Below are 27,509 nucleotides of genomic sequence, written 5' to 3'. Positions count from 1 at the left end.
CAGTAAAAAGAATGCTGACTGTTTTGATAGTAAGGGGGCCTGAATTTTGGAGTGTCTTGCTCTTCAAAGTCAGCTTTATGCTCTCCTGGATTAATAAGTTTGGTAGCCCACCTGGTACTATGAGAATATAACAATGCAAGAAAGAAAGGGACACTGGATTTGCAATGCAGTTTGTTTCTTTGGAAATGCCCACTGGGCAATGTTAATCAGGCTTGTTGGAGTTCATGCATTGAGGCCCAAGAGAGCCATGGCAATTTACCATGGGTACAGTGGAGACCCCAGCCAGGACTGCAGGATGGCTGCCAAGAAGAGCTTCCGGCTTGGCATCGAGTCTTCCCCAGACTGTGAGAAGCCCAGCTAGAGGAGCAAATTTGAAACTCCACACATTTCGCTTGTTAGAGATGTCAGACTTGAAGCTACAGGATTTGATGTTTGCCGTTTGTTTCCGATCCTTTATTGGTCCAATCTTTCCTTGCTATGCCCAATGACATCTTTTGCAGTGTGAATGTTTACTTTGTGCCATTATGTCTTTTTGGATTTATAGCTCACAGTTAAGAGATCTTAGACTGTGTGGATGTTTTGAACAGTATTGGAATTGAAAATGTATTGGACCTTTTAAAGTTGGATTGAATACACTGTATTTCATGTCATGGATTGTCATCAGTTTATGGGGCCAGTGCCAGAATGTGGTGGCTTGAATTGGATGTCCCTCATAAACTCATGTGTTCTGAATGCTTGATCCCTGAGCCGTCTGATGGCTGATGGTAATTTGTGGGTGGAGCTTTACTGGAAGAGGTAGGTGTGTTGTTGGGGATGTACTTAGGGTGTTGTGGCCAGTTCCCCATTGCCACAGCTTGGCTCACTCTCCCACTGCTGTGTTCCACCCACTGGTAGAGGTGATGTCCAGCCTCTGCTCATGGCATGTTTTCTCCTGCCATCATGCCATTTCCCTTTGAGACTGTAAGCCCAAACAAACAGCTTTCCTCCCATCTGCTGCTTTTGGTTGGATGCTTTGTGCCAGCAACGAAAAGGTAAGGACAACACCTGCTGTTCCTAATCAGCTGCTACTTCTCATCTAGTGTTGGTTTTCTGTCACTGCTCATGTTCCCGGTGACCCGCCAAGCCCAGCGCTGCTCTTCTAGGCTTCTCAGAGCAAGTGGCACATCGCACAGGAAAACTTAATGCTGACCTTGGTCAGGGCCTTGCTGAAGGTGGCTTAACATTCTGAATCATTCATGTCGGAGGCACGCTGTGAGAAAATGGCAGTGGTGCTCTTTACAAGGGAACAAAGAGATGACTGAACAGGGTGCTGAGAGCTATGAGCACTCCCAGAGCTGGATGAATCCACAAAAGCCAATATGTCCTATTGTCCACTTTGATCTGCTAAAATTTCAGAGAAAATCCTCCTGGGGAAAGAGGGTGGGCCCCACCGGCAGTCCAGTCCCATTATAATTACTTGCTTTTGCAATGCTAGGAATCAAGTCAAGGGGCCCATGCATGCCACACAAGTGCTTTACTGCACAGTCACACCTCCAGCCCCTACGCTTTTTTTTTTTTTTTTTTGAGACAAGGCCTCATGTAGCCCAGGCTAACATGGAACTCACTATGTATCTGAGGATAGCCTTGAACTTCTGATCCTACTGTCTTCACAAACATGTACCACCATACCCAGTTTATGGCATGCAGAGTTTTTTTTTTTTGTTGTTTTTTTTTTTTTGTTTTTTTTTTTTGCATGTTAGGCAAACCCTCTACCAACTGAGCTACATCCTCAGCCATCTATAGTATGTGTATGTTTGGCTTTACAGTGGGTCCTGGGGAATTAAACTCAGGCCAGCAGATTTGGCAAGCAAGTGCCTTTAACTGCTGAGCTATCTCTCTAGGCCTTATCATGAATTTTTGGTGCTTACAGAAATACATATTTAGGAGGGAAAGAAATGAAGGGGGTGAGGACTTCATGAGGACCCTGAGGGGTACTTACAGGGAAAAAAGGTGGTCCATCTGCCTGGCATTTGTTTGCAGTGGCAAGAGGCCCTGATGTACCCATTCTCTTTCTCCTTTCCTTGCAAATAAATAAATAAAATATTTTTATTTTATCTTTTTTATCTTTTTTAAAAAAATATTTATTTATTTATCTGAGACAGAGAGAGAAAGAGGCATGTAGAGAAAGAGGGAGAATGGGCACACCAGAGCTTCCAGCCACTGTAAATGAACTCCAGACGCGTGCACACCCTTGTGCATCTGGCTAACATAGGTCCAGGGGAATCGAGCCTCGAACTGGGTCCTTAGGCTTCACAGGCAAGCACTTAACCACTAAGCCATCTCTCCAGCCCATAAAATGTTTTTTGAGGCAAGCCCATCAGATTTTTTTTTTTAATGCAAGAGAGAAAGAAAGAACTGTCATGCTAGGGCCTCCAGCAGCTGCAATTGAACTCCAGACATGTGCGCCACCTTGTGTGCATGTGCAGCCTTGCACGCTTGCATCACCTTTTGTCTGGCTTATGTGAGATCTGGAGAGTCAAACATAGGTCCTTAGGCTTTACAGGCAAGTGCCTTAATGGCTAAGCCATCTTTCCAGCACAAATAATTTTTTTAATTCATGATAAATATTTGCTTATCCACAGACTCTTAGGTTATTCAAAGTGGAAGGAGATTAAGAGTTAATTTAAAGCAGAACATGGTGGGACATCCTGGGAGGCTGTAGCAAGGCTTTGCCTCAAAGTGTAACTAAAGGTGGGGGCAGAGCTGAGTTGGTCGAGCACTTGCAGAGCCTGGGCTCAACCCTTAGTACTACAAGGGTGGGAGGGAGAGAGGAGAGGGAAAGGAGGCAAGGAAGGGAAGAAAGCAAGCAAGCATCCTTCTGATCTGAAAAAAGTAATAAATTATTTTTGTACTTGAGAGAGAGAGAAAAATAGGCAGATAGAGGGAGAGAGAATGGGTGTGCCAAGGCCTCTTGCCACTGCAAACAAATTCCAGACTCATGCACTATCTTGTGCATCTGGTTTACAAGGGTACTAGGGAATTGAGCCTGGATCCGTAGGCTTTGCAGGCGAGCACATTAACCACTAAGCCATCTGTCCAGCCCCACAGGGAACCATTTTGCAAACTGTCTAGCTACTACTCCATTCTAACTCTTTATTTTTCTCCAGTCTAGAGATTTATCCCTGTTCTAATTCATTAAAGAAGGAAAATTAAAACACCACCAACAAACAAACAACAAAAAAAACCACTCAAGCTAGGCAATGGTGGGGCATGTCTTTAATCCCAGCCCTCTGAAGACTGAAATAGGATGATGATCATAAATTTGAGGACAGCCTGGGCTACAAAGTGAGTCCCAGGTCAACCTGGGCTAGAGTGAGAATCTGATTCAAAAAAAAGGGGAGGGGACTGGAGAGTTGGCTTAGCGCTTAAGTCATTTGCCTGCAAAGCCAAGGGACCCTGGTTTGATTCCCCTGGACCCACATAAGCCAGATGCTCGAGGGGGCAAACATGTCTGGAGTTTGTTTGCAGTGGCTGGAGGCCCTGGTGCACCCATTCTCTCTCTCTCCTTCTCTCTGCCTCTTTCTCTCTCACAAATAAATAAATAAAGGGGGATGGAAAGATGGCTTAATGGTTAAGGTATTTGCCTGTGAGCCTAGGGGCCCAGGTTCGATTCTTCAGTACCCACATAAGCCAGATGCACAAGGTGGCACATGTGCCTGGAGTTCACTTGCAGTGACTAGAGGTCCTGGTACATCAATTCTTTCCCTGTTTCTTTCTCTTTGCTTCTCTCTGTCTCTCTCTGTGTCATAAGTAAATAAATGCATGCCTGCTTGGTAGCTGAGGCAGGCTCCCTCAGTATGTACATGGCAGATTCCACTTCTCCCCAGCATGAGAAGGGTTAACATCTGGGTTTGGTTCCTTCCCACACAACAGCATAGAGTGAGACAGTAAGACTGCACAGATGGCAGCTGCTCAAGGCTTGTGGCTTCAAGAGCTTTCCACCTTTTCAGTGTTTGTCCACTGCCTTACGTAGAGTTTCAAAATAACATTTTTAAAATTTTACTAAAAACTTCCTTTCTCCCATTATTCCTGCCAGTGGCAGATCCAAGGAGTACCTGGACACTATGGCCACGTAACTCCAGCAATGCCCTTCCAAGTTCTTTTATACTGGCCTTTGACATTGCCTCAACCTTACAAAAAGTACTTTGTAGAATCAGCATTGACGCCTCTCTTCCAGCGACCTGTGACCTGCATCCGCTGATCCATCCCAAGCAGATCTTCCGACACGGCCTGTTTCAAAGCGGGAGGTACGCCGTCCTTCCTGAAGCTCACCCAGCCTTTGCAGCCCTCATTTCTCTGAACTGGACAGACTTACAAGAACGAGCGTCCTGCGTCAGAAGCTGCTCATGGAGGTCCCTGCAAGTGATGCTTTCCGGATGACGATCTTGGTGGGAGATGTGGACATGTTTGCAGTGGAGGTCAGGGCCTCTCAGGTGCAGTAAGTTTCTTTTTCTTTTTTGTTTTTGTTTTTGTTTTTGTTTACCGAGGCAGGGTCTCACTGTGGCTCAGGCTGACCTGGAATTCACTATGTAGTCTCAGGGTGGCCTCAAACTCATGGCAATCCTCCAACCTCTGCTTCCCAAGTGCTGGGATTAAAGACATGTGCCACCATGCCTGGCATAGTTTCCTTTTCTACACAGATTCTTTGGGTTTCTTTTACTGGGTATAGGAATGGGGAGGGCTTTTCAACACACAGACACACACACACCTTACCACACATTTCCTACACTTTCTGCTTACACATAAAAAAAAATGAGGGCTGGAGAAGTAAATGATCTGGTCAGATTCACACAACCAAGAAGTGGCAGAGCAGAGGACTCAAGGCTTACTTCATTTAAAAATCAGTATTGTATGAGGTTTTTGTTTTGTGTTGTTTTGCAGAGCTAGGAAAGGTTTTTAAAACTGTCAGGGGGGATTGAAAGGTAATCATTCAGGCCGGAAGGAAAAGAGATCACTCTACCATTACACCAAAGACTTGGTCTAATGTTCAGATCCATAATTTTTGTAACTTATTTATCTCACTAATATGCTTTTAAATTATACTCTTCTTATTCCTCTTATGTTATAATACATATCTTTTGTCAGTTGATGAATATTTTAATTTTTGTCAGAGTATTTGGGCTATTAAGTTATCTGAGTGCCATTTAAAAACAAAGGCAGGAGTTCCCACATTGGGAAACATTTCCCCAGCACTAGGATTGCAGACACAGGCCTGGAACTTAATGGGTACTGGAGGTTGACTCAGACCCTTGTCTGAGTTCAAGCACTTTACCAACTGAGCTATGTCCCCAGCCCAGATATCTTTTTTAAAAACTTTTTAACAACTTCTATAAATATAAACAAAATACACATGATCAAAATCCCCTCCCACCACCCTACATTTTGTTTTATATTACCAAACTCATGGGAAACACATAGCACAGAATCTCCAAAATTTATAAGATGAAGTTGGATTTGTTTAATCTAGGGAATCTCATATAATACACTCATCAGTATTTGTATATATCTCTCACTTCAAAGGGAAAAAGAAATAGTTTATTCTGGAGTCAAATATGAGTGACCATGAGCCGGGCGTGGTGGTGCACGTCTTTACCCAGCATTTGAGAGGCAGAGGTAGGAGGATCGTTGTGAGTTTGAGGCCACCCTGAGACTACATAGTAAATTCCAGGTCAGCCTGGGCTAGAGTGAGACCCTACCTCAAAAATAAATAAATAAATAAATAAATAAATGTGTGACCATGGCCTGGGATCACAGATTATGGTTGCCCCAAATACTATGTTCCAATATGCTAACATTTTCACAAAATTTTTATAGAAATGGAACAAAGGGGGCTAGAGAGATGGCTCAGAGGCTAAAGGCTCTTGCTTGCAAAGCCCGGTGGCTCAGGAACAAATCCCCAATACACACATAAAACTGGATGCACAAAGTGGCCATGTATCTGCATCTGGGGTTCATTTGCAGTGACAAGAGGCCTTGGCATACTCATTCTGTCTGTCTCTCTCTCTCCTTGCAAATAAATAATGAAAAAGAAATGGAATGAAGAAAGTTATAACTCAAGGCGTTTTTCAAGTTCATCACTGGAGACATCAAGCAGGCAGGTTGCAGCAATATGGGACAGTATGTGCCCTTGGTCTCACATGTTATCAGATGACGTTGTGAGCCTTTGGGTTGGTAGATGCTAAGGGGTCTGCTTGTACATCACACAGAAAACTTGGCCCGCAGTCGCAAGGGTGTAGGTCCCACACAGAGGCGTAGACAATAAACAGCTGTCTCAGAGGCTATAAGGAGAGCCCAAGACAACTTGGCTCTGGATCTGCAACATTTCAGCCTTCCACAGTCACTGCAATTTTAATAGTCAATTAGCCTTGTAAAGTGCTCAACACGGGTGCATCTTTTGTTCTGGAGACTTCAGTACACACTCATAAAAACTACTGCTTTTCAGAGCTGAAGAGACGGCTTAGTGGTTAAAAGAACTTGCTGAGAAAAACTACTGCTTTTTGGATGTAATTATTCTTTTGGTAGGATTTGATCTGCAGATTAAGAAGTGAGGGTTTTTTTTAAAGAAAACATTTTATTGACAACTTACATGCAAGAAGACAATATGCCATCATCATAATCTCCTCCCTAGATGGGAATTTTTGTTCACTATTTCACTAGAGAAAATTTTGTTAAGTAACCTTTATTATGCAATTGAAAATAAAGATTCATTGCCAAGTTTAGTTATGTATAACTATAATCCCAGCCTTATAAGGGGGTGAGGAAGAAAATCAAGAGTTTAAGGACAACCTTAGCTACATAGAAAGTTCCAATTCAGCCTGAGCTGTATGTCTGGAGTTCATTTGCAGTGGCTAGAGGCCTGGTGTTCTTCCTTTACCCCCACCCCCACCATCGCCCATAACAAAAAAAAAAAAAAAAAAAAAATTAAGAAAAAAAGAGAAACCTTAGTGGGAGCACCACACCAGTGTACTGTTGCCAGTACTACCAACACAATTGATTACAAAGCAGAATTTTAGGGTTACAGAAATGGCATAGCAGTTAACAGTCCCTGCTAGCAAGCTTGCAGGCCTGGGGTTCAATCCCTCAACACCCACATACAGTCAGATGAAAAGTGGCACATACATCTGTAATCCTAATGCACCTAAAGACAAAGGGAAGTCGATCCAGGAGAACGTGGAAGCTTTTGTGCCAGCTGCCAGCAGCAAAATGACTCAAAACACAAAAGATGGAAGGAGAAGACAAACACTTTGCGGTTGTCTTCAGACCTCCACACACATGCTAAGTACATGCAAGGCCATATACATGCACATATACATCACACACATCTGCACATAAATAAAAATGAAAAAAAAAATAAAGAGGCATTTCACTTAGTTTCACAAACATTCATGGAGCAGATAAGAGAATTAACTCAAATGATAATGGGAAGGGAAGACGCCCAAGAGGAGAAACTGCAGGTAGTGACTGTAAACAGGGTACACTGTCAAGGTAAGGTAAGCACACTGGTCCCTCTCTCCCCCAGTGAGTTCAACAAAGACACCCTCTGGGCAATATGTGCAAGCCAGTCAGCTGAGGATGCTGGAAAGCATGTGATCATGGCCAACTGGGGAAGAAAACAGAGCTGAAGGTGGGACCGGTTTTCTTTTTAAAAAACATCTATTTATTTATCTGGAGAGAGAGAGAATGGGCATGCCAGGGTCTCCAGCAGCTGCAAGTGAACTCCAGACACATGTGCCACTCTGTGCATCTGATGTATGTGGGTGCTGGGGAATCAAATCTAGGTTGTTAGGCTTTGTAGGTAAGTGCCTTAACCACTGAGCAGTCTCTCCAGCCCCATGACCAGTCTTGGGTCACCAGTCCTGGACTCCAAAGCAGCCTAGACTCTGGACTGCACTATAAATACCGACAGAAAGACCTCCAATAGGGGTCCTCACTTTTGATCCAAAGAGCGAGAAAGAGTGCCTTTGAGAATCCAAAAAGGTAGAGAGCCCCCCAACCTGTGTTCCATTCTCTGCTGCATCAACGCTCAAGCAATCTTGTTAACAGCAGAAGCTGGTGCCTAAACCTCACAAAGGGACCTGCATTAGTCCCTGCAGTGCGGGGAATTCTCAGTGGCTTTAAACAGGCACACACAAACCTTGCTTTCCTGCGGTGTGGAAGATAGGTGCCCAGCAGAGCAAGGAATTTGAAGCTCTGGATTTCTTACCAATGAACTAAAAATGAAGTGTGCCAGGGGCTTGAAAATATCAAAGAGATTATGGACATACTAGAGATGAAGAAAATAACCTTATATAGTTATATACATTCCCAGGATCACCTTCAAATTGCACAGTTTCAAGGATCTTGATGGCTGAACTCCAGAAGAGATCTGCAGCAGGTCCAAAACTAGCCAGTAGGTGGCACAAACCCAGAACAAATCCCAATAACACTTCAAAGGCTTCGATTGCTGTTTAAAACACCTGACACCCGTAATAAAGAAACTATCCAAGACAGTTGAAAGTTTCATATATAGAAAACATTGAATGTAATATATCTCATATTCATACAACTTTGTCCTACTGATAGCAGATCTGGGCAGACTTGGGACAGTTGGCAGTTGGATGAAATGCAGATGGCTTGCCTCTGAAGTGGGGTTCACTGTGATGAAGCTTCTGCTACAGACTGCAGTGTTGTTTTGTGATTCTGAATTGCCTTATAGGAAACCCAATACCTGGGACCGCCATGGTGTGAGAAACACCCAAGCTAGTTCATGCAGAAGAACACATGGAAAAACTCTGAGGACATGGAGAGAGACAGACAGACAGGGAAAAACTATTCCAGCCATTAAAGGCTGCTTTAGTCTTCTCTACTTCCTGTCCCAAATTTCTATTACATGTTTAAGTACTGTCTGACTTCTCCAGCATGGAGACATTGAGCCTGACACAGAGAACTCACAAGACATAATAAAATTGTTTTACACCAATAAGTTGGAAGTAGTTTATTAAGGAGCAAGTAGGAGATACATGCAGCAAATGGGGAGGAGAGAACTGACAATGACAAGTGTTTGCACACTATGCTCATTATTATAGTGTGTATGTGTGTGTGCGCACATGTGTGTGCTTTGAGGATGGAGTCTGGGGCCTCACACATGCTAGGCAAATGTTCTGTCACGGAGCTACATTCCCAGCCCATGCCTACTTTGATAACCTATCTCTTCTTTCCAGATCCTTATCTATTCACTGGAAGATGGACAGTGAAGAGTGAAGGAACAAGGATTTATTTACATGGGACAAGAACAACTTAAACACAGACTGGCCTCCTGGTGGCAACGGGCTTGCCAATGGAGAGGACACAAGTTGCCTATTCCTCAAGTCTAGCTTCAGAACCTGGTGGATCTGTAAATAGAAGTTTATATGGAGCCTTATTGATGCATAAAGTGCATTAAAATAACGTGAAATCATGGAGACCAATCAGAAGAGGCAGTGAACCCACCAAAATTCAAAAGTTCTCCCCAATGGCTACATTTTCCTTGATGCCAGAATGACCTCCAGATCGTAGTTTTCCATTGCCAGAGAGAGTCCCTTCACTTCCAAACTGTCACTGGGGAGCCACCCTGAGGTGTCAAAATGGGCACACAGACAGCCACACAAGCTTGTGGTTTGTCACCAAGGTGTTTATGTGTAGTTGCCTGATTTGGAGGTGGCTGGGTGGGGCTCCTTTCCCATCCCAGCGGGGAGGAGTGAACGAACCTTCATGCCCTAGAAACATTGAGAAAATAGTTAATCTAGGAATTAAATTTTCATGAGAACCCAGAGTTCTGCAGGAAGAGATTATGAGGATTGGGTATTTATATTAAGATTCATGAATCATGGAAAATGTTAATAAAAATAAAATTAAAAAAAAAGATTCATGAGACATCCTGACTAATACCAACCCTAAGACAATGATGGTATAACATCTTCCCTATTTCTTTTTTTTTTTTTTTTTTTTTTTTTTTTTTTTTGGTAAACCCAACCTATTCACATGATCTGCTTGCTCAAGAGAAGCATAGAGCTGACCTCCAGAACTTCACCAGAAACCTCCCCTCTCCTGGTGGTCATTCAGCAGTAAAGACCACAATGACTGGGATTGCAGGCTCTGGGAAACACTGACTGGTTTAAAATTGTGACTTCCTTGTCTGTGAGCTATGTGACTCTGACAAACTTACAACTGGGAAATTATTTTTAAAGTGGAGAAGAAGGGGCAATAATGAAGAGACTTTTCCAGCACCTACATGGAAACAGCAAGACTAAATAAAAGAAGTTTCAATGGGTAAGAAATTGCTTTCAACAATGAACTTCATTGGGCACTCAAAAGTTAACCCACAAAGCAAAGAAAAAGAATATTCTTTTCTTTCTTTCTTTTTTTGTTTTGTTTTGGTTTTATGAGGTAGGGTTTAATTCTAGTTCAGGCTGATCTGGAATTCACTATGTAGTCTCAGGGTGGCTTCAAATTCATGGTGATCCTTCTGCTTCTGCCTCCCAAGTGCTGGGATTAAAGGCATGCACCACCATGCCCAGTTCAAGAATATTTATTTTCGAAGAGGGAGAAGAGCATAGTTTACATGGACTAGAACAACAAAAAAAAGCAATTATTATCTGTGAATCAGATTTCTTTGGCATATATGATATGTGGATCAAGATGTCCCAGAATTTGCAGGGCATGGTGGAGCATGCCTTTAATCCTAGCAGTTATGAGGAAGAGGTAAGAGGATTGCCATGAGTTAAAGGCCATCCTAGGACTACAGAGTAAGATCCAAGCCAGCTTGGGCCAGAGTGAGACCCTGACTCAAAAGAAAAAAAAAATTCCTATATTTCAATAGCCTCATGCCTTAATTGTTTGTGTATTGTGTAATAGATAGATCACCTAGTATGGACCAAGAATAATGAAGCAAAGATGGAAGGCAAAAGAGGAGAGGCTGTGGAGATAGTCCAGTGGATGAAATGCTTGGCATCCAACCATGAGGACCCGAGTTTGATCCCCAGTGCTTACATAAAATGGGCATAGTAGCAAATCCGTGTAATCCCAGTGCTGATGAGGGAGATAGGAAAATCCCTGGAGCTTACTGGTCAGCCTGTCTAAACTAATTGGTGAGCTTCAGGTCAATAAGAAATCTTTTCTCAAATGAGGGTACACAGTGGAGCTGGAGAGATGGTTCAGTGGTTGAAGGCACTTCCTTGCAAAGTCTGGTATCCTGGGTTCGATTCCCCAGTACCCACCTAATGCCAGATGCACAAAGTAGCACATGTGCCTGGAGTTCCTTTGCAGTGACAGGAGGCCCTGGCACACCCATTCTCTCCCCCTCCCCCACTTCCCCTTTTACTCTGTTCCTTTTTCAAATAACTAAAACATTAAAATAAAAATGAAGTAGACAAGGGGCTTTATCCCCCTCCTGTCTTCTCATGGGCAGGGCCTCTCTGTATTCCCTCCCTCCTTTTAAATTCTGAGCTTCTCAAGCCCCCTCTTACCCCTTGGGCATGAGTTTCCACTTCCTTTCTTCTCTGAAGTTCTACACATAACCTAGTAAAATCTTTCTGAGCCTTAGAAGAAGTGGACAAGTTTCCTGAGGATAACACCAGAGGTTGTCCTCTGGCCTCTTTTTTTAAAAAATATTTTTATTTATTTATTTGAGAGTGACAGACAGAGAAGAGGCAGATAGAAAGAGGGAGAGAGAATGGGCGCGCCAGGGCCTCCAGCCACTGCAAACGAACTCCAGACGCGTGCGCCCCCTTGTGCATCTGGCTAACGTGGGTCCTGGGGAGTCTAGCCTCGAACTGGGGTCCTTAGGCTTCACAGGCAAGCGCTTAACTGCTAAGCCATCTCTCCAGCCCCCTCTGGCCTCTTTACATGTACACTGGCACCCCACAAATACACCTACATACACGTGAAAATTAGAGGAAAAAGACAAGGCCCATTCATTTGACAGTGACAGAAAGTGAACATTTGAGGAGAGCTAGGTGGTAAAGGATACACTGGACCAGTTTCATCAAAGACCCAAGTCCCCAAGTCAGCAGTAGGGAGGCCCTGGTGTACCCCTCCTCCCTCTCTTCCTCTCTTTCTCTCTCTCCCCTTGCAAATAAATAAAAATATTTTTTAAAAAGAAAACCAAGCACCAGGCATGGTGGCACATGCCTTTAATTCCAGCACTTGGGAGGCAAAGGTAAGAGGATCACTGAGTTCTAAGGCCACTCTGAGACTACACAGTGAACTCCAGGTTAGCTTGGGCTAGAGTGAAACCCTACCTCGAATAACAAAAGGAGAGAAAGAAAGAAAGCCCAGAGAATTGTGAATGTGCATAAGGATGGGGAAAGGCCATTCTGAAAGTTTTCTGATTTAACAAAGAAAATGCAAACATTTAATTGCCTTTTTAAGAAGCAGAGGTGTCAAAAAAAAGTAGAAGTGTCGGTTTTAAGACAATTATTAGGGAAACAAATTATTAAGCAAATAGCCAATTAGAATTGCAGACTGTTGGAGATTGTGGAGACCTCACAGGACATGGGCAACAGTCCTTCACACAAATATGTTCTAGGAGAATCTTTTCTTAAATTTTTAAAAATTTACTTTATTTACTTGAGAGAGAGAGAGGCAGATAGAGAGAAAATGGGCACACCAAGGCCTTCAGCCACTGCAAAAGAACTTCAAATGCATGAGCCACTGTGTGGGTATGGCTTACATGGAACCTGGGTCCTTTGGCTTTGCAGTCCTGCTGTCTGGAGACTCAGCCTCGGAAGGCAGACCCACTCTTGGTTAGCATCCCACTGCTGCAGAGGAGCTCAGTGCTGTCAACCCCATTTTAGCACCCTCAGTCAGCAGGTCCCCCTCACAGCATAATCCCATTGCTTTCAAATTTGAGTTGTCTCCCCTACATTAATAAAATTCTCACTGTGTCCACCCTTCATGTCTGTCCACATTGTTCCTCAGGATGGTGAGACAGACCCCAACAGAAAACAAAGAGAGTTTTGCTGATACTGATACCACCATGACCCTGGAAAAGGCCCTTCGGGATCTTATGCTCTGGCTGCACCTTTCTTATCTCTGGAGAACCAGTTCCTGGACTAGGAGGTGAAGCTCATCAAAAAGATGACACAGCTCTGCAGGTTGGTGGGAGCCCCAGACCATGCTGGATGCTGGGTGAGTACCCCAGGACAACTAGAAGACCCCCACACCCAACAGCTTTCCAAGGCTGTCTCTGGATTAGCTGCACCAGGACTTCAGCCTAAGACACTAAGTAGCTTTGTAACTACAGACAAGCTGCCATGGATGATGGAGGGAAGCATCAAAATAGAAGAGGAGAGCCAGGGGCTGAAAAGATGGTTCAGCAGACAAAAGTGCTTGCTTGTGAAGCCTGCTGGCCTGGGTTCAACTTCACAGTACTCATATAAAGCCAGATGCACAAAGTGACACATTCACCTGGAGTTTGTTTGCAGTGGCAAGAGGTCCTGGTGCATGTGTTCATTCTCTCTCTCCCTTCCTCCCTTCCTCCCTCTCTGTTTCTGTCTTTCAAGATAAATAAAAATATGTTTTACATTTTTTATTTTATTTATTTATTTGAGAGAAAGAGACAGAGGGAGAGATAGAGGATGGGTGTGCCAGGTCATCAGCCACTGCAAACAAACTCCAGACACATGCATCACCTTGTGCTTCTGGCTTACATGGATCCTGGGGAATCAAACCTGGGTCCTTTGGCTTCGCAGGCAAGCTTCTTAACCACTAAGCCATATCTTCAGCCCAGAACAATACTTTAAAAAGAGAAGAAAGGCTGGAGAGATGATTTAACAGTTAAGGCAGTTGCCTATGAAGCCTAAGGACCCAGGTTTGATTCCCCAGTACCCACGTAAGCCAAATGCACATGGTGGCACAATCATCTGGAATTCGATTGTAGTGGCTAGAGGCCCTGATGCACCCATTCTCTCTCTCTCTCTTTCTCCACCCTCTCTCTGTCTTTCTCTCCCCTCCTCCCCCTCTCTCTCAAATAAATAAATAAATAAATAATTTTAAAAATTTTTAGAAGAGAAGAAGAGGGGAGTTGGGTGTGGTGGCACATGCCTTTAGTCCTAGCACTCTAGAGGCTGAGGTAAGAAGGTTGCAGTGAGTTTGAGTCCAGCTTGAGGCTACAAAGTGAGTTCCAGGTCAGCCTGAGCTAGAGTGAGATGTTGTCTTGAAAAAAGAAATAGAAGGGGAAATAGGAAAAAAGAGTGGCTCCATGGAGGAGGGTGGGATAATACAGGGTGGCAGGAGAGGATGATGTAAATTTTTAGTAATGTTTTCATTTTAATAAAAAAGCTACACTTGTGATAATCCTGAGATAGATAGGCAGATAATTTTCTTGTGGCAGATGGCATGCCAATTATGACCCTGAGGACACTAACATAACTGATTTTCTGTTGAAAGCATTTCCATCAAACTTTGGAGTCAAGAAGCTATATGCAGTGGTTTATGTAATTTATTGCTTGGCCTTTTGAATATTCACATTGACTAGTTCATCCTGAAACCTGCCATAATAAATAAAAAGTCAACTTGGTTAAAGAAAATGAATGATAGTAATTTTTTTCATCAAGATGTCAGAAGTTTACTAAATTCAATGTTTCATATTTGGCTTTTGAAAATCGTTTTGAGGCCAACAGTATTGGAGTGGCTTGAATTTCAGTCAACTGTTATGCTAGACAGTGAGTAGCTGGAATTCAGTAGTAGGGGTGAGTTTCACAAGTGAGGTTGCCAGGCACAAAGAGGTCAGATCACTCAGGGCTACTTTAACTATGCTGTATCTTCTTCTAAATAGAAGGGAAGTCACTGAGGCATTTAAACAGGAATAACATATATCCTAATTTACATTTTTAGAATAATACTGATTCTGTGGTGTGCTGAACAGGGTAGAATAGTCATTAAGAGTCACTGCAGTCAATCATCACTGGGGAAGATTGTAGATAAGACTCAGTTGGGATTTGGCAATGGATGAGATGTAAAAAGCATGAAAACTAAAATAATCAAAGATGATTTTCCAGCTTCTGAGATGAGCAGCTGGGAGGCTGAAAGAAGAATAGATTAGAAGGGAAGGGAGCCAAAGCATTAACTCTGTGGTGTGGTGATTTGAACATAAAATGCCCCCCATAGACACATGCATTTGTAATTTAGCCTCACACTTAATCCCCGGCTAGTAGAGCCTTTGGGAGTTGAAGGCTTGGTAGAGAGGCATGTCGCTGTTCATGATTGTTAGTGCAGCCCCACTGAGTGTTCATAGGCGGTTCGCTCTCACTGCTTCCTCCCCACTGATGTGATGAGATGTGATGCCCAGCTGTCTGCTTCTTCCATGCTTTTCCCACCCTGAGGAAGCTTCCCCTGAAACTCAAACTGAAAGAAACCCTTCCCTGCCATAAGCTGCTTCTGGTCCAGTGAGGTTCTCTCCCAGTAATGACTTCTACAATGTTCAAACTGAGATGTCTCTGTGAATGAAAACATTGGGGAAGGGCTGGAGGGATGGCTTAGTGGTTAAGGTGTTTTGTATGCAAAGCCAAAGGACCCAGGTTTGATTCCCCAGAACCCACGTTAGCCAGATGCACAAGGGGGCGCATGCCTTTGGAGTTCATTTGCAGTAGCTAGAGGCCCTGGTGTGCCCATTCTCTCTCTCTCTGTTTGCAAATAACTACACACACACCCACACACACATATACAATCCACATTTTAAGTGTGATACTTACTTGTTGTTTAATCAAATGTGATTTTAAGTTTTTGTATTTTTTTAAAAGTATTTTTCACAGCCAGGCATGGTGGTGCATGCCTTTAATCCCAGCACTTGGGAGGCAAAGGTAGGAGGATCACCATGAGTTCGAAGCCACCCTGAAATTACATAGTAAATTCCAGGTCAGCCTGAGCTACAGTGAAACCCTACCTCAAAAAACCAAAAGCAAACAAAACAAAAATTCACTAATTTTATTATTTGATATAGGGGGAGAAGAAGCAGAGAGAGAGAATGGGCACACCAGGACCTCTATCCACTGCAAACGAACTCCAGACATATGTGTCCCCTTGTGCATCTAGCTTACATGGGTACTGGAGAATTGAACCTGGGTCCTTTGGCTTTGCAGGCAAATGCCTTAACTGCTAAGCCATCTCTCCAGCCCTTTCATGTGTTTTGTTCTCCAAGTCTTCAAGGATAATTATTCAGCATTTCAGAAGTGAAGTCAATTTTGCTTATTTGTGAGGTTGTTGAGAGCTGTCTGCCATCTCTTAGACAGTCCTCGAGAAAACTATAAGCCTAACTTATGGAAGGGAATAAAATCATTCTTGCCAAGTTAAGCAATACAAATTCTCTCACTTTATTGTCTATCTAACAAGCATTTTCCCTTTTTCTGTACCTTACACTAGGACAGTTGCCATATTTATATCTAAGTCACATCAGAGCACACAACATTTAAAAGATGGGTCAAAGGGATCTTTACAAAGCAGTAGAACCAAACCAAACTTTTTAAGAAAGATAAATATAATACTCCAAGATGGATTTTATATAAACTACTTACAGAAAAAGGAAGATATAGTTTTCTAACTCTTTAACAAAAAGTAAGTTGGCATTTCTTCCCCCTGGGTAGTAGCTGGTGGGTACCAGAGCCAGCTTACATAGGCTCATGAGAACCAGTCACATATGTCTCTTTCCAAATGGACATTCATTGATGTTAGGTTGTCACTTTGCTGTGAAGGGAACAGTTCTATTACAGAAGACAACAAATTCGATTTTTTGTCCAGTATGATAGAGCTGGGCACTTGGGATGGGAAGCAGGAAGATCAGAGGCTCAAGGCCAGTCTCATCTACATGGTGAGTTTGAGGTCATCCTGGGCCACTTAAGAATCTGTCTCATGGGCTGGGCAGATGGGTTAAAGGCACTTTCTTGTAAAGTCTGACAGTCAGGGTTCCATTCCCTAGTACCTACATAAAGCCAGAGGTACAAAATGGTGCATATATCTGGAGTTTATTTACAGTGGCAAGAGGATCTAGGGCACCCATACACATTCTGTCTCTCTCTCTTTCTCCCTCTCTTTCCTCACAAATAAATAAAAAAGAGAATCTGAAGCCAGGCATAGTGGCTCACACCTTTAATCCTAGCACTTGGGAAGCTGAGGAATAGGATCACTATGAGCTCAAGGGCAACCTGGACTACAAAGTGAGTTCCAGGTTAGCCTGAGCTAGAGTGGGACCCTGCTTCAAAAAGCCAAAAAACAGAAAGATAAAAAATTTAAAGTAAAGAATCTGTCTCATGAAACAACAACAACAAAGCCACCCAGGGATAGGAAGATGGCTTAGCAGTTAAGGCACTTGCCTGAGAAGTCTGAGAACCCATGTTTGATTCTCCAGATCCCACATAAGCCACATTCACAAAGGTGAGGCAAGTGCAAGGTTGTACATGCCCACTAGGTGGCATGCCTGGGGTTCAATTTCAGTGGCTGAGGCCCTGGTGCTCCAATTCTTTCTCTTTCTCTCTCTCTCTTTCTCTCTCTCTAAAATTAAAAAGATAATTTAAGCCACCCAGCTGGATATGGAGGTACATACTTGTAATCCCAGTATTCAGAGTCTGAGGCAGGAGGAGTGCCATAAATTAGCAAGACTGATCTACATAAAGAATTCTAGACCATACTAAGTAGGTTGATATTGTATAAATGTAAGTACAATGATTGAGATGGGGAGGTAATATGATGGAGAATGGAATTTCAAAGGGGAAAGTGAGGGGGGGAGGGAGGGAACTAGCATGGGATTTTTTTTTATAATCATGGAAAATGCTAATAAAAATTAAAAAAAAAGAATTCTAGACCAGCCAGAACTACATAGTGAGGCCCTGCCTTAAAATAAAAAAATAAAAAAAGAGGCTGGGGAGTACACACAGTACTACAGTAGCTACAGTTGTTTGCTTGCAAAGACTGCCAGCCTGGGTCAATTCCCCAGCCACCCAGGTAAATCTAGATGAGCATTCATTTGTAGCAGCAAGAGACCCTGAGTGCACACACACATATGTAAATAATGCCTCTAATCCCAGCACTTGGGAAGCAGAGGTAGGAGGATCTATGTGAGTTCAAGGCCACCCTGAGACTACATAGTGAATTCCAGGTCAGCCTGGGCTAGTGCAAGACACTACCTCAAAAACAAAATAATAATATTACTAATAAGCAACTCCCTCCAAAACAAAGGTTTTATTCCTCCTCAAACTTTACCACATATATCACATACATACCTTGCTTCTCCTCTCTTCCCTTCCTTTCTCTACCTCTCTCCAGGGTTTCATGTAGCCCAGGCTGGCCTCAAACTGTCTTTGTAGCTAAAGATGACCTTATACTTCTGGTCTTCCTGCCTCTACCTCCTAAATGCTGGGATCAAAATGTGCAGGACCACCCAACTTCTCTTTTCTGTCCTGATTCTGCCAATTAAAGAAAAAGGTATTCCATGGAACACCTGTTTAAAGAAATCATTTTTAAATTAAGTATACTATTTCAAATTTGAAGATCAAGAGAAACTTTTAGGAAATGCTATATTATTTATATTTTCTGGGTCTTTGTTGTTGTTTATAGTTGGAGAAGCCCAAGGTGAAGTTTCAGGTTACTCATTACTGGCACCACTACTGAAAGTAAGATTTCTCATATTGGTAGGCTTATAGAGGAGTCATTTACCAAGTCTGAAATTTCTTTCATGCAATGATGATTGTCAGTTTGTAGGTGTCATGAAGGCCTATATATACTGCTAAAATTCAGACCAGGAATCAAAAAGCTGTACAAAAACTTCAGTGGAGAAATATGCACTGAGAGAGCTCACTGGCCTTTATGAAAACAGGCATGCTGAAGAGGTTTGTGTTCATACTGTACTTGTCTGGCCAATCAGAAATAGGCCCGCTCATGTTTGTGAGGGCAGTATTATTACCTCATTCTTGTATCAGTGGTATCACCTTAAAGGGCCCTAAGCAAGCAATATGATGGAATTCAATTCAAATCTGTTATAAACATAAAAGGAAAAGCCCTGGGCTTTTCTAGTGAATCAGGTCTTTATGTGCAGTTCTCTGCTCTTTCATATTCTAAAACAATATTTTGGACTTCATGGGTTCCACAAACTCTCAGGTCAGTGAAAACAGAGCTCTCTGCTTTCTGAAACAGAAATGAAGGACCTCAAACATGTTCACTGAAGTTCATGACAAAGAAATCTTGCAGAATACTCTGCAGGCCCTTTAATAGCCTTCCCTGATCAGAGGTGATGGCATCCTATAATTGGTGCAAGTAGAATGAAAGAAAAGTGGGCATGCTCTCCGAAAGGGACCGAGGGTGGAGTACATTCAGAGGTAAAGGAGACAATATTGTTCCACATACAAATGAAAATCAATGAAATGACTCTCTCTCTCCATCCTCCTCCAACATTATTGGACATGCAAATGAAATTAACAAATGGTAGTCAATGTCTGTAATCCCAACACTCAGTCAACAAAGGCAAGAAGATTGCCACAAATTCTAAGCCATCCTGGGCTACATTATGAGTGCCGGATTCACTACACAGTGAGAGTCTCTATCCAAAAAAAAAAAAAAAAAAAAAAGAGTTGAAGTCAGCTGTGGTGGCACGTGCCTTTAATCCTACTCAGGAGGTAGAGGTAGGAAAATCTCAGAGAGTTTGAGTCCACCATGAGACTACGTAGTAAATTCCAGGTCAGCCTGGGCTTGGGCAAGACCCTACCTCAAAACAAAACAAAACAAGTGTAAATTGGACATTTTACTAAAATAATCAGTTCTTGAGAATAGCCATTTTTGTGTCTCCTATACCTAGCATAAATATAAATATAACATAGATATTTAGTAATGTTTTACAAAGTAAGTGCTTAAATCTTATTTGTACAAAATGGAAAACATGGCCAGGCAAAAGAGCAACAGAGCAGAACACCTGACATTTCCAATCACGCCATCTTAGGAAGGCGACCCCCCCCCAGCAGGTGAATGAATGAGTGTGGGGGCACCTCAAGGGCACATACACATCGTACTACACTACACCCATCACACACAAAAGCAAGTAAATAAAGTGGATTCAAAGGACCATGCCTTGCTTTTTATTATTTTGTTTTCTATTTTGTCACTTTTAATAGCTTTATCATAGTTCCATTTCAAAACTGGTGTTTAGGGGCTGGAGAATGACTTAGTGGTTAAGTGCTTGCCTGCAAAGCTGAAGGACCCCGTTCCAGGCTCGATTCCCCAAGATCCACATAAGCCAGATGCACAGGGGGCGCATGCATCTGGCATTTGTTTTCAGTGGCTAAAGGCCCTGGCATGCCCATTCTCTCTCTCTATCTGCCTCTTTCTCTCTCTGTCTGTCTGTCACTCTCAAATAAATAAATAAATCAAAATAAACAAAAATTTTTTAAAACTGGTATTTAAAAATATTTTTATGATTATTTATTTGAGAGAGTGAGAGATAGAGGGACAGTCAGAGAGAGTGAGTATGGGTCTACTTGCCACTCTAAATTAACCTCAGATGCATGGACCACTTTGTGCATCTGGCTTTACATGGGTACTGAGGAATTGAGCTTAGACTGGAAAGCTTTGCAAGCAAGTGCCTTTAACTGCTCATCCATCTTTCAAGCCCCCAAAATGGTATTTTTAAGGGTGACTTTTTTATTGAAATTAAATTTGTTAGTTAATATATCTTAGTCTTAGATAAGGTATAGGATTTGTCAGTCATAGGGAAAGTAGCATCCCCCAAGAAGAGCCTCTGAGCACAATCCTTTGCTGAGACCATTCTCCTGGACTGGAGGTGGCTTACTGGGTAAAGCACTTGCCACACAACTCTGAGAACCTGAGTTCAGATCCCCAGACTTCATGCAAAAAAGCTGGAAGCTGTGGCAGCCTTCCTGGGAAGGGAGGTGGAGACAGAAAAATTCCCTGGGCGTCCCTGGAAGCTCATGAATGGAGTGCTGAGACTCTGCTACAGATAAGGTAGAAGGCAAGGAACAATGTGAAAGTTGTCCTCTGACCACCATGCACACTCCGTGACACATACACGCCAGCATTCACACACACACATGCACAACCAAATAAATAAATAAATAAAAAGTTTTGAAGGTATTTCTCCTAAGCAGGTACTAGTGGATTTCCTCAACACAATCACATAGCACAACACAGTACTATGTGATTGTATATAGTAATCAAATAGTACTAGGTGATTATATGATTACATATAGTCCAAGAACAATAAGCTTGGGATAACAGGCATTCTTGCTTTTTCATTCTGTGAAAAGTGATAGCAAGTAAATACTTTAGTGACACAAAATGAAAATTAGAACTTTAAAACCATGCTGATCCTGGCTTCAAATCTATCACTTTTAAAGTGAGCTAACCTCTATACACCCCACTTGATAACTGAAATAACAACTAAGAGCTGACATGAAGATTCACTGATGTAAAATATAACATAGCTAACATATAGATGATCTATATTTGTGATATATGTGTCATAGAAAAGCTATAGATATCAGATTTGTATAGGGAAACCTTAGAGACTTTATATATATATATATATATATGTATATATATATGCATGCATGTATCGCCAATGTAGCTATAAACACAATCTTATCTGTCAGTCTATAGTTCTTCTACATACTATAGTTTTTATTTTATTTTTTTGAGAGAGGGTCTTATGCAGCCCAAGCTGGCCTTAAATTCACCTGTAGCTAAAGATGACCTTGAACCTCTGATCTTACTGCTTCTGCACACAGGTATTACAGGCATTATTCACCACCATGCCTGGTTTTATGCAGTAGTGGGGAAGCAGCCCAGGAGGGTGCCATGCATGCTAGTCAGGCACTCTACCAACTAAGTACTATGACTTTTTAAGTAGAGCCTCCTTTGTTATAGGCATAGATGCCTAACGGGTAGAGAACTGAAATCAGCTTGACTCGCATGAACTTCCTGATTTCTGCCAATAGCACCTTCATTCTCCCTATGACTCATGCTTCAAACATTCATCATTTCTGACAAACTTGCCTCCACCAGCTACTGAGCTGACTTCTGCATTCTGAGATTTTACCTCCACCCTTCTCCATCCATCCTGTTCTCAACATTCACTTCCACCTGCCACTACTCTAGTTCAAACCTTATTTTTTTGCCTCAATTTCCTATTTTCTATCAAATTATTCCTATGTATAGTCGCCAAATAAATCATAGCAGATTACTGAGCCTGTTTCATCCTACTGTATCTACATCACTGACAGATATCGCTAGTAAGGCCTTTCCTTTCTCCTTTGTCTTTTCTTCCCACCCTTCTTTCTTTCTTTCTCTTTTGTTTTTGTGAGGCTTCTTTTCAAATGTGTTTTTGCTTGTATTTTTTAATTAGCTAGCAAAGAGGTAGGTTTCTGGGCTGGGAAGAATGGCTCAGTGGTTAAAGGCACTTGCTTGGAAAGCCCACTGGCACAGGTTTGAGTCCCCAGTACCCACTCAAAGCCAGACGCACAAAGTGCTACATGCACGCATCTGGGATTTGTTTGCAGCAGCAAGAGGTCCTTGTACAGCCATCCTCTCTCCCCCTCTCTCTTCTTCTCTCTCCTTGCAAATAAATAAATAAAATATTTTAAAATAAATAAAATGTGGAGCCAGGCGTGGTAGCACACGCCTTTAATCCCAGCACTTGGGAGGCAGAGGTAGGAAGATCACTGTGAGTTCAAGGCCACCCTGAGACTACAGAGTCATCCTGGGGTAGAGTGAGACCCAACCTCAAAAAAACAAAATAAATAAACAAATAAGATGTAAGTTTCTATATGGCATTTTCAGCCTACCACCCACCCTCTCCTCTCTTCCATCCTCCCATCTCAACCCCGATTTAAACCTTTCAATACCTCGTATTCCTTCCTACTACTATCATGTGCTCTATTATTCCTTCCCCTTAAGCCCACTTCCCTCTCCCCCTCTTGCTTCATGGTGCCTTTCTAACTTCCTGACCTCTACTGACTCACTTATGTGATAACATTCCATTCAAAGTTCAACATACTTTAAGGAATGCTCATGTGCAAGATGTACATTCATGAAGTTTCACATTTCATGTTGCTACTAACTTTAAAAAAATGCCAGATATGGTGGCACACATCTTAACCCAAATAGCTGGGAGGTGGAGACAGAAGGGTCCAGCTTAGCGTCATCCTTGGCAATATAGGATTTTTAAACCCAGCCTGTACTTTGAGAGACCCTTTCTCTAAAACAAAAACATCAAAACTAAGGTACAATTAAAAAAAAGATGGGCTGGAGAGATGGCTTAGCGGTTAAGCGCTTGCCTGTGAAGCCTAAGGACCCTGGTTTGAGGCTCGGTTCCCCAGGTCCCACATTAGCCAGATGCACAAGGGGGCGCACGCGTCTGGAGTTCGTTTCCAGAGGCTGGAAGCCCTGGCGCGCCCATTCTCTCTCTCTCCCTCTATCTGTCTTTCTCCCTATGTCTGTCGCTCTCAAATAAATAAATAAATAATGAACAACAACAAAAAAAAGAAGTGCTATAGCCAACTGCCCCTTGCCAGAGCTCAGCTCAATCGCTAAAAAAAAAAAAAGAAAAGAAAAGAAAAAGAAATAAAGTAAAACAAAACAAACCTATGATTTATACAGAGTTTGGGTCGTATAATATTTAGAAAGAATATTTACAATTATACAATTATTATTTTTTTAATTATCAAAATGTTCCTTTCTATCTCGGTGTGGTGGCACATACCTTTAATCCCAGCACTTGGTAGTCTGAGGTAGAAAGATCAGTGTGAGTTTGAGGCCAGCCTGGGAATACAGAGTGAGCTACAGGTCAGCCTGGGCTAAAGTAAGATCCTACTTCAAAAAATTTTTAAAAAGGTCATTTTCTTTCTAATTACATGTGTGTATAAGGCTAGATTTTCTTTGTTGCTATGAAAACAATACATCACAACAGATTGAAATCAAAAGTAGATATGAGGGGCTGAGATGTAGCTCAGTACTAGTGCTTTTTTTTTCTTTAAATTTTTTATTTTTATTTACTTATTTTGAGAGAGAAAGGAAGAGGCTGAAAGAAAAAGAGAGAGAGAGAGAATGGGCTCACCAGGGCCTCCAGTCACTGTAAACGAATTCCAGATGCATGTGCTACCATCTGCATCTGGCTTACATGGGTCCTGGGGAATTGAACCCAGGTCCTTAGGCATCACAGGCAAGTGCCTTAACCACTAAGCCATCTCTCCAGCCCTCAGTACTAGTACTTGCCTGACACAGGCAAAGCCCAACACCAAAAAAAAAAAAAAAAAAAAAAAGAAAAAGTCTGAGACCTAAATTGCCCTTTTTAAAGGTAAACATTAATGAGATTTGTGTAAATTCAAAATATAAAATCAATGCTATCTTGCTGGTAAAATATTTTGGAAAACCATTTATTTCCATTAAATATATGCTATGTTAAAATTAAATGGATATATTATTGCTAGTTTAAAGAAATAAGTAAATAATCCAAGCCAGGAGTATGCCTATTACCCTAACCCTTGAGAGGCTGAAGTAGGAGGATCGATATGAGTTTAAGGCCAGCCTAGGCTACAGAATGCATTCCAGGTAAACTTGGGCTAGATTGAGACCCTGCCTAAAAAATTCTGTTCAATTTCTAACATGGTAAACATAAAAAAAAAATGCAATCCACATAAGCAGAGCCTACTTGGCATACTCTGTAATGTTTAAGAGAATAAATAAATCCTGAGACCAAAACTTTAAGATCTACTGGCCTGGACAACCTCATTCATGTTTTAAATTTAAAGAAAGATTCTCTGCAAAGGTTCAGTAGAGAGACTGTGTGATAGATTTCAGGTAACATGTCCTTTAATAACACTGGTCCCCAACGGTAGGAGAAGCTGAGGTAGAAAATCCAGCACCCCATAGAACAAAGGGAATTTTTTATTCTTAAAGGGTTCTAAAGGGCCAGGAGATCTCTAAGGGGAGATATGGCCTCACTCCAAGGTGTACTTGGCTTGGGGCTGCTACATGTTAAGCCTTAGGAAGATTCAGGAAGCAGTAGCTACTTGGGGCAAAGGGCTATATTTCCTTGGTTCAGAAAGTGTTCAACTCAACCTTGAGTAAAAGGCACAAAGAATCTGAGACAGATGAAGTTAGGATCACATGTCTCTCCTGACTTAATGACGTCGCATCCAAACCTGAACTTGTTTAGTAGAAGACAAACTGTGGTCTAGGGTTAGTGGCAATGAGGTCCCTGGAGTAGCTGGAATGTACAGACTTAAGTGTGTTCAATCACAGGTTCTTATAGTTAATAAAAATATAAGAATCTTCCCTAAGGCTAGACAATCAGCAGAGTCTAACCTCACTTTTCTTTTTTTTTTTTTTTTTTTTTTCATACTGAGACTTATGTAGCTCAAGCTGGCCTTAAGTTTTCTAGGTGGCCAGGATGACCTTGGACACCTGATATTTCTGTCTTTGCTTCCTGAATGCTGGGCATACTGGCATGAGCCATTACACCTCATTTATTCTTGCAATCTACATCATTTACTAGAATGGGAGTTGAGACTGTGAGCTTCAAGGAAGTAGGGTGCTGATCTTGATTGAGGAGAGAAGACTGGAGAAACATGTGTAAAATCAGAAGAGGGTAGGTTTCAACAAATGGGGTGGTGATGAGGTCCAAGGAGAGGCTGTGCCATGTGTAGATTTCAGGAATCAAATCTTATGCAAACAGACAAAATTTAGTCCACTGTCTAAAAGAATTTCCCTGGTATTAACTGAATTAGATGGTGGGGCTGACTCCAGATGGATGAATGCGCATGTACACATCAGTTCTGATGGTTTGTAGCTCTGCCCAGTTGTGGCTGGCTAAGTGTGGTAGGCTAGGTGCAGGATAAATCCCATGGAAGATGCAAACAGTTCATGTGGGAGGGCTGGGCACTGTAAATCTAAAGCTCTTTTTTTTTTTTTTTCTTCTGATTTTAAGGGAGGAAGGGTTTATCTTGGTCCGTGGTTTGAAAGGACACAGTCCATCATGTTGGGGAAGGCATGGCAGTGTGTGGTCCCTTGACAGTGGAGCACATGGCTGGACTTCTCACCTTCTCGGATCTCGAAGGAGCAGCAAGCAGAGAAAGTGGAGCGGGGTGGTGTGGCTCATGCTTGTAATCTCGTACGGGAGTGGTTGAAGCAGGAGAATTGCTGTAAGTTTAAGGCCATCTTAGGCTACAGAGTGAGACCCTATCTCTGAAAGAAAAAAAACGGAGGAAGGAAGGAAAGGAGGGAGGAAGGAAGGGAAAGAACACTAGGCCTCACTCAGATTGTCTTCACAGGATCGTTTAGTAATATAAATAACAGAGCTTCAGGAGGGTTCCGGCCTTAACTTCCAGAGGCTGAGTTCCTGGCTGTGTGGTCATCTTATCCACAGGCAATTCACAACATAGCAGCTTGCTTATTAAAGGCCAATAGGCAAATGAGAGTGAGGCTGCTAGAGCGAAGGACTCGCATGCAATATGACGTAATCATGAGAGCACCAGCCCATCACCTATAGACAATGTGATGTCTTAACCCCTTCACTGTGTCCTTCTGGTTGCAAACAGTTCACAGATTCCACCTAGACTCACAGGAAAGGGTTTAAAGAAGGTCAGTAGTCCCCAAAGCAGGGAATATTGTGGATGATCTTAGGTGTTGCCTACCACACCAAGCAACAGGGGGGAGGAAACTAGTGAATAAATTCTCCCTTCTTCTTTACCCATGCAGTCAATGCTAGAGAATTCTAGATAGATATCAAAGGTTTCACAAAATATGAGCCCCAGTAGCCTACAGTAATGGCCAGATTAGTAATATAGTCTCTTTTTTTTCCCTCTTTCTTTTCTTTTCTTTCTTTCTTTCTTTTTTTTTTTTTTTTTTTTTTGAAGTATGGTTTCACTTTTCACTTTAGCCCAAGCTGACCTGGAACTCACTTTGTAGTTCCAGGCTGGCCTAGAACTCACAGTGATCCTCATACCTCTGCCTCCCAAGTGCTAAGTTTAAAGGCAAGTACCACCACTCATAGCTGATAATGTATTCTTGAATTCTTCTTTCCTTCCAAACTTTAATTGTCTTAGTCTTCCATTCCTATTCATTCAAAACAATTACCTGCACCTAAGCTCTTGACTATGATAGGAATGAATTAATTGGCATAAGTGATATGTTACAAACAGGAGGCAAGAAGTTCATCTCCCCATGGAAGAGTTAGCCCATATACTTCTCTTGTCAATATTTTTTGTTTGTTTTTTGAGGTATGGTCTCACTATAGCCCAGGCTGACCTAAAATTAGTCTCAGGATGTCCTTGAACTCACAGGAATCCTCCTACCTCTGCCTCCAGAGTGCTGGGATTAAAGGCGTGCGCCACCACGCCTGGCACTCTTGTCAACCTTTCATAAAGCAGTGATATAACTTCACAAAAGAAAGCCAGTGGTGTTGTCTTTATAAGTTTTCAACTTAGAGCATCATAACACCTTCCTATACAGAGTTAGCA

General features: G+C 42.3%; 1 protein-coding gene and 1 long non-coding RNA gene across 5 annotated transcripts in view; both read left to right on the top strand.

Moving 5' to 3' along the window:
* The window catches only part of LOC123461694, a 55,481-nt gene extending 45,538 nt beyond the window's left edge, over positions 1-9,943 (top strand). The window contains exons 2-3 of the long non-coding RNA XR_006637801.1: positions 4,217-4,477; positions 9,240-9,943. This is a non-coding gene — a long non-coding RNA (uncharacterized LOC123461694). The remainder of the gene's footprint in view (positions 1-4,216; positions 4,478-9,239) is intronic.
* A 97-nt stretch (positions 9,944-10,040) lies between these two features.
* Osbpl8 (oxysterol binding protein like 8) overlaps positions 10,041-27,509 on the top strand; it is a 229,757-nt gene continuing 212,288 nt past the window's right edge. For all 4 annotated transcript variants that reach the window (XM_045151711.1, XM_045151710.1, XM_045151709.1 and 1 more), the window contains exons 1-2: positions 10,041-10,326; positions 12,976-13,185. In XM_045151711.1, the coding sequence (XP_045007646.1) occupies positions 13,172-13,185 (14 nt within the window). In that variant the 5' untranslated portion in view covers positions 10,041-10,326; positions 12,976-13,171. The remainder of the gene's footprint in view (positions 10,327-12,975; positions 13,186-27,509) is intronic.

Source organism: Jaculus jaculus, chromosome 6, assembly GCF_020740685.1.
Source record: "Jaculus jaculus isolate mJacJac1 chromosome 6, mJacJac1.mat.Y.cur, whole genome shotgun sequence".
Classification (NCBI taxonomy): Eukaryota; Metazoa; Chordata; class Mammalia; order Rodentia; family Dipodidae; genus Jaculus; species Jaculus jaculus.
This window is presented reverse-complemented; position numbering and strand designations above follow the sequence as displayed.